Genomic DNA, 7,674 nt, shown 5'->3' with positions numbered 1-7,674 from the left:
TGAACATTTTGTAATAATTTATGTAAAAGGGAACAGGGATACAAAGTACTTGGAAAGAGGAAAAAGGTTTTCAGGGTTATTTCCAATCCAATCCTTGTATAGAAAATAATTGAACAGTGAGGAAAGATTTTCACGGTTTTGCAAAGCCTGTGTGAACATTTTTATTATTGAGGAAAGGGAGAGATTTAAGTCATATCTCAAGGGTTAACGGTCTTCATCCCCACTCTAGGGTTTTCCCTCACTTCCTGTCCTGTTGACAGGATAGGAAATGAAAGTAAATGTCTTCAGAAGGCACACAGACATCAAAGAAAGTGTGACAGATCAATGTTTAATCGAAAACTGAAAAGAAAATTTAACTGGGGAGTAAAACATTGAGCTTTGATGCATTTGAATTAGTCGATTTGTTTTTGCAGCCCTAAGTCGATTATAATCGATGATTGAAAAAGTTGTCAACGTTTTCGATCGATAAATCGGCTTTCGATTAGTTGGACCTGTTCACGGCTCCACACACGCAGCACTTCCTCCCCGCTGCCAGACATGCCCGCCCATCTGCATCCACACGCCGCACCTCCTCCCCACCTCACCGCTGCCAGACCCGCATCCACATGCCGCACGTCCTCCCTGCCTCACGCTCACCGCCCACCCACATCCTCGATCGGCATAGGTACATGGGGAGAAGTAAGGAGGAGCAGGCGTGGGGGGGAATGACAGCCGCCGACAGGCCCGATTTACACTGTATGTATAATGTATTGCTGGGATTTGTTGTATTCCTATATAGTTGGTGGTATTCTGCATTGCGCTGTATAGAGGACAACAAATCCCAGCAATAATACATTATACAGCACAGTGCAGAATACCACCAGCTGTAGAGGACTACAAAACCCAGCAATAGTACATTATACAGCACAGTGCAGAATACAGCCAGCTATAATGTATTGCTGGAATTTGTTGTATTCCTCTATAGCCGATGGTATTCTGCATCGTGCTGTATAAATGTACTATTGCTGAGATTTGTAGTCCTCTATAGCCGGTGCCATTCTGTATTGATTGCTGTATAATTTTACACTTTCCATTTCACTATATTGCACACTTTTTTTTTTTTTTACTTCCACCGCTCCAAGCTTGCTCCTGTGATGTACTACAATCTCAATACCAACTAGTAGTCCATCACTGGAGCCATTTTTTAACATCTCGATTAACCGAGCTCAATAACCAGCTAACTTAATTGATTTTGAAAATAATCGATAGCTGCAGCTCTACATGCAATACTATAGATATATATATATGTGAACCTTGCCTGAGAACTGGTTAAGAGCAGTTTCCATTCACCCCTGGAAGTAAACAAAAAAAACGTATTACTAGTTGCTGGAAAGCAGAGACCATGAGAAAAAGAGAAAACCCCCACCCTTTTCACTGCAGCATCAAATCAAACAGCTATATCAGTACACCCATTACACAAGGCAGTCACTAAAAGGAAAGAGTGATACTTGCAAACTCCCTTAAATAAATGATTACAGAACTAAGATCAGGTGTCACTGGGCTTCCCGAAGTACACTGAATTAAGGGCTCCCTCACCCGCATTGCTATTGGCCAGTAGGTTTTAACGACCATCAAGTAAAGAGCACCCTGCAGTCACTTACTGTTGCTCTACCACTTACTAGAAAGCTGGTTCATGGAAAACTGATGCCAGAAGGAGTGCCCTTGGCATCCACAGCCCAGTTCTAAGCCTCCGAATTTGACTGGTTGCTGACATGAATTAGCCACCAGCAAGTAGGGTGTAAAAAAAATTGTAAGCCAAGGGAAAAACCTGCCTAAAATGTCCATCATTTGGTTGGAATGGAGTACACATTTCATTTGCAAACACCAAAGGCCTAGTCAGCACCCTCCTTCTGTTTATTATTCAAAACAATTAAAAGGAACAATTTTATTTTGTAAGAAAATAACGTTTGACAAAAATTCCCAGTATAAATGGTAATAAGAAAGGATACTTAAATGTTGTCAATTACACTATACAAGCAAGCAAAAACTAGTAAACAGACCTTGAACAGCTCAGCAAACAAAATGATTTTTTTAAAAACATAACATTGCTGCTTATGGATTTAGAAGTGTTTAAGAGGATGTAAATTTTTCATGGTTATTCAAATAATCATGGTCAATGACAGCACAGTGCAAAATAATAGTAACAAACAAATCTGAGATCAAAAATATGTCTGTGTTGCTTACTTTTTCTGTTCCTGGAATTAATAAAATAGTTTTGATCACAGTACAGGAATCTGTGTTAATAATGGACAAGTCCATACCTCATCTTCCACTATATATTTGTAAACACATTTTAATAGTAATACAATCTGTACAGGGCCTTCTGTATTATTGTAAATGTGTACCAGCAGTAGGAATTCAAATAGTGATAAATATATGTATAAAAGAACTGGAATATTTGCAAGACACGTGAATAACATAAAAAGTCTTTGATTGCTATTTTCATCCAGAACTTTGCAAAAGAAGCTTGACTTTTTTGCCTTCAACAAGGATTTTTATTTTGCTTCTTGTGCTCTTCTTGTCTGCTTTTCTTTAGCCTAAAAAGAATTAAAAAACAGGCCCAGCGGCATAGTAAGACGCAACGCTATGAAAACACAAGGAAATGTTTATATGTACACAAAATATTACAGACATTATATGGTGCGATGGTTTTACATTTTTTTTGGTACATAATGAATACCATAGCATAATTCAGTTTTGCTACTGACCATGTGCATCTTTTTATGGTTATTAAAGTGGTGTAGGTAATAAAGTGATTACTAAGTTCATATCCCTGACACATTCTGCATTCACTCCCTTTTACAACTTGAGATGACTGATAACATTTACTATGCATCTTATAGAAGAACTATGGGTAAAGAAAATTACGCTTGCAGTGCTGCTACCCCTGCACTGCAAGGGTAAGTGTTTGTTTTGTCTGCTCTGACTATGGAATGTTCCTGGGCATCCCCAGGTCTATGAACTTAAATAAGACATGACAGACCACCAGAGCCCAGGGAAGAACAGGCTGCAGGGACTAGCAACCCGGAGGGAGCCAACGAGACCGAGGATCAGGTGAGGAAGGGTCGACCGATTATCAGATCCACCAATAATCAGGGCAGATATTCCCGAGTTTTTTAATGATTGGTATCGGATACATTAACTGATAATACAACACTGTGAATTGCAGCTGGTTCTTGAAGAACCGGACGAAATGCGCACAGTGGGTGCCACTGTCTGGCCGGCATCCCTCGATAAGCTGATCGAAGGAGCCGGTCAGAAAATCTATGTAGGAGAAGAGCTGGCAGCCAGTGAGCTGCAGGCTCTGTTCAGTACAGTAAAAACAGCAGATAGCAGGGGGAGCAATAGCTAGCCTGCTATTGGCTGTTTCAAATTGCAATAGCAGGCTGGGTATTGTACCCGCCCACTGCCTGCAGTCAATCAGCAAAAGAGCGGACCGGGGAGAGAATGCTCTCCTTCAGGTAACATAATATAAAAGTGGTAATTAAATACCACCAAAAGAAAGCTCTATCTGTCCCCCCAAAAAATGAATAAAAAAAATTATAAAACATTTGTTTCCTTTTGGCGTAGCATGGCTGAAACAATTGTTTTCTATGTGTTTCATTCAGACTACAAGGCAGTAGGCAGTGTGCTGTGATAATATGCAAAACATGCTGGACTTTACTGCATCGCACTTTATGCCACCGCAGGCCGCCACACAGCAGTGCACTGCTCTGCCATGCAGGGATAATTCATAAAAAGAGTGCACATTGTACACTATAGAATAAATTAAAAAAAAATAAATAAAATCCTTAAAAACAGTGACAGCTCCAGTAGTGTGTGATACAACAGTCTAGCCAGTCAACTGACGCACGGCATTTCAGCAGACAGCATAGTGTGAACGGGCCCTTAAAGTTTTGTTTGCACGAAGTTTAACTTGAATCAATTTGTTTATACTTGCTGCATTCCTGGTGATCATACCAGCAAAATAAATGTGCCGATCTTTCTAGGATCACAGCACTTAATTAAGCTCCATCACGGCACATACAGTTAAGGCCAAAAATATTGGCACCCCTGCAATTCTGTCAGATAATGCACCACTTTGCGCAGAAAATGGTTGCAATTACAAATGTTTAGGCATTCTCATGTTTATTTCTTTTGTTTGAATTGGTGACAAGTGGAGGAGAAAAAAAAAAAAAAAAAAAAGCCAAATCTGACATGCCACACAACTCCAAAAATGGACTGGACAAAATTATTGGCACCCTCAATTAATATTTGGTAGCACAGCCCTTGGAAAGAATAACCAAAATCAAATTGCTTCCTGTAACCATCAATGAGTTTCTTACACCTCTCTACAGACATTTTGGACCACTCTTCTTTCACCAACTGCTCCAGGTCTCTCAGATTTTCCCAACTGCTGTTTTGAGATCTCTCCACAGGTGCTCTATGGGATTCAGATCTGGACTCAGTGCTGGCCAGTCCAGTACTCTCCAGCGCTTTGTCTGAAACCATTTCTGGGTGCATTTTGACGTGTACTTTGGGTCATTGTCCTGCTGTCCCATGACCTCTGACGGAGACCCAACTTTCTGACACTGGGCTCTATAGCACCCCAGAATTTTTTGATAGTCTTCAGATTTCATAATACCATATACACAGTCACGACTTCCAATGCCTGACGCAGCAAAGCAACCCCAAAACATCAGTGAACCTCCACCATATTTGACTGGTGGGACTCCAAAAGGATTTTGGCTTCCTCGGGTAAGTTTTGGCAAACTCCAATCTGGCTTTTTTATGCTTCTGGGCAAGCACTGGGGTCCTCCTGGGTCTCCTACCATGGCGTCCCTTTTCATTCAGATGGTGACGTGTAGTGCAAGCTGACAGTTGTACCCAGTGCCTGAAGGTCAGCTTGAATTTGCCTGGAAGTAGATCGAGGGTCTTCATCCACCATTCGAACAATCCTTTGTTGCAATCTTTGATCAATTGTTCTTTCATCCACATCCAGGGAGATTAGCTACAGTGCCAGGGGCTGTAAACTTCTTGACAATGTTGCGCACAGTGGACACAGGAACATTATGATCTCTGGAGATGGACTTGTAACCTTGAGATTGTCCATGCTTTTCCACAAAAACCTGGAATGCAATTATTTCTTGCAATTTGAAGGTGCCAGTAATTTTGTCCAGTCCATTTTTGGAGTTTTGCGCGGAATGCGTCAGATTTGGCTTTTTTTCTCCACTTTTTTTGTCTCATACCAATACAAACAAAAGAAATAAACAGGAGAATGCCGAAACATTTGTAATTGCAACAATTTTTTGTGGTGCATTATCTGACAAATGCAGGGGTGCCAATATTTTTGGGCATGACCAAGTGTTAAACAAAAAAACAAAAAACATTCAGCCATCACATCTACAGACTGATAAACGGCATTATATTATATGTTCTTGGGTTTAGATACACTTTAAATGAGTAAATTCAGGCACACTTAACTGTAGGAAAATGCATGCTTAATGTGTTAAGGTAGGGGTGTGTGTGTGTGTGTGCGCACACACAAGGGGGCAGAGGCATGAGGGAAAGGAAGGAGAAAATACTACCTGGAATTAGGTGCAATTCCCTGTTTGTATTTAAATGTAGTTTAATTTGCTTAAAATGTGTAATTTGTACTTCTATGAAAACATGTAAAGTGTATATCTATTAATATATGTAAATCTGATATACACAAATACAGTAAATCCTTAACCATGTGCATGCTTTTGCATCCAAATTGGGATAAAACCTACTTTATATTTTTTTATATGTTCCCATTCACATTGCAGTAACAAAAAAACATTTAAAAATGCAACTTACTTAAAAACCTACCTAGCCTCCCTCCTATGTAATGCTAAAGTGACACTAAACTCAGGAGTTAATTCTTAAAAATGCATTCAAGTACCTTATTAACAAAAATGTAGCTTATTTGTGTATCACTCTAGATCCTCAAATCATCTCTGAACTTGTGATGACACTGTTCTTCCTTCTGGAGGGTGGCTACTTTTGTTCCTCATGGTCCCTGTGTGTGTTGTAAAGTAACAATCTCACGTTTAGTTTATTACTTTCTATTGAGATTGTAGTCTATCATAGGAGCGAGCTATAACACACATACAGGGACCATAGGGAACAAAAGAAGCAACCCTCCAGAAAGGACCGTGTCTGCACAAATTCAGAGATGATTTGAGGATCTACAGCCGAGTGATACACAAATAAGATACATTTTTGTTAAAGGAGAACTATGAGGTGAGTGCTTTTCACTCACCTCATAGTCCTAGCCAACCTGGGACAACGAGACTGTCACAGGTCGGCTCAGTAGATCGGGAGGTGAGCGAACACATACCGGGTTCGCTCGCCTCTCGATCCTGTCACGGCTCTCTGCTGTGACAGGGGGAGGGGCTGGATTCCCCGCTCCGATCTGCCAGCGCTGACTGGTGGAACGGATGGGGGAGGGTACAGCTGGCTCTGCCTCTAGATAGGCAGAGCCAGCTGTCACTCACGCAGCTGGGCGGATCCCGTCATCTAAGTCGTGATCCGCTGCGGGTAGCGGGAGGACGCTAGTTTGTGTCCTCCCGTTACCCTAAGGAGAACTATGGGGAAAAACACTGACCCCACAGTTCTCCTTTCATAGTTCAGGTACTTGAATGCTTCTTTTTTTTAAAGATTCAAGGCCTGAGTTTAGTGTCACTTTGAGGGGGCTGTGGATGTAATGTTTACTCTAATTAACCCTGCCGATACTGTGCTGGCAGATCTCTATTGGTTGTAAACTAGATTTTAACACTGTCTGTCCTAACAAAGGGTTAAAGATTTAGGAGCATTGTGTGTTAATGACCGGAAGCTCAGTCTGACCCTCAGTTTGTCCCTCTACTACCACTTTCAAACTGCTCAAAGTAGCTTGAAATCCAAGCAAAGGCCTTCACCAACAAAACATCTAAAATATACAAAATATATTTAAAAAATATATTTTTAGTTATGCGCTATGAATAGGAACACAATAAACATAGTAAGGTTTTCTCAAATTTGACTGCAAAAGTGGAAACACAGTAGTTTATGCGTGCTCATCTGCATTAAGGTCTAACTCCAGCAGTGCTTTTTCATCGTTAAGAAAGAGTTAAAGCTGTTCTAGCAACAAGGCAGCACAGGTATGGCAATTACATTAAGCAACATTTTGCAAAGTTGCAGTTTAACATATTGGGGCCCTTAGAAGGTGGACTACGCTCTTAATAGAGAAGACAACATCACTGACAGTGAATGGAAGAGGGTGTCCTGTGACAGACTAAAAACGAACACACAATAATAAAACTTTCATATTGAAAACTGAAAAATAGATTCTACATGGCTTGTTTGGTTCATAGCTTATATTCAAATCTTAAATTTGTGGTAGAAAAACCCTTAGTCAGCCTCCGCTTACCTTTTCTACTAGTGGTATTAACTGTTGGTGTTCTGCCAAAGTTTTTAATAACTCCATGATGAATGGAAGATAATTGTGTTTCCGCCTGATATTTTCAATCTGAAAACAGCAAATTGAAAAAAAAAAACAAAACGTTATTGTAATACACAAACACAAAATATATTGACATCTACATTTAAAACTACAGCTGGTCCTTTCCTACACTGAAAGAAAAGCTCTCTGCC

At 40.4% G+C, this 7,674-nt stretch overlaps 1 protein-coding gene across 1 annotated transcript in view; it reads right to left on the bottom strand.

The window, feature by feature from the left end:
* Window positions 1–2,084: 2,084 nt before the first annotated feature.
* The window catches only part of LOC108801795 (ubiquitin carboxyl-terminal hydrolase isozyme L5-like), a 14,792-nt gene continuing 9,202 nt past the window's right edge, over window positions 2,085–7,674 (bottom strand). The window contains exons 3-4 of the mRNA XM_018573706.1: window positions 7,451–7,549; window positions 2,085–2,576 (exon numbers count right to left, since the gene is read on the bottom strand). Coding sequence (XP_018429208.1) covers window positions 2,535–2,576; window positions 7,451–7,549 — 141 coding nt within the window. The 3' untranslated portion in view covers window positions 2,085–2,534. The remainder of the gene's footprint in view (window positions 2,577–7,450; window positions 7,550–7,674) is intronic.

This window comes from Nanorana parkeri, unplaced genomic scaffold, assembly GCF_000935625.1.
Source record: "Nanorana parkeri isolate BGI_ZX_2015 unplaced genomic scaffold, ASM93562v1 scaffold2496, whole genome shotgun sequence".
In the NCBI taxonomy this organism is placed as follows: Eukaryota; Metazoa; Chordata; class Amphibia; order Anura; family Dicroglossidae; genus Nanorana; species Nanorana parkeri.
The sequence above is the reverse complement of the archived record's forward strand: the minus strand, read 5'-3'. Positions and strand labels throughout refer to the sequence as shown.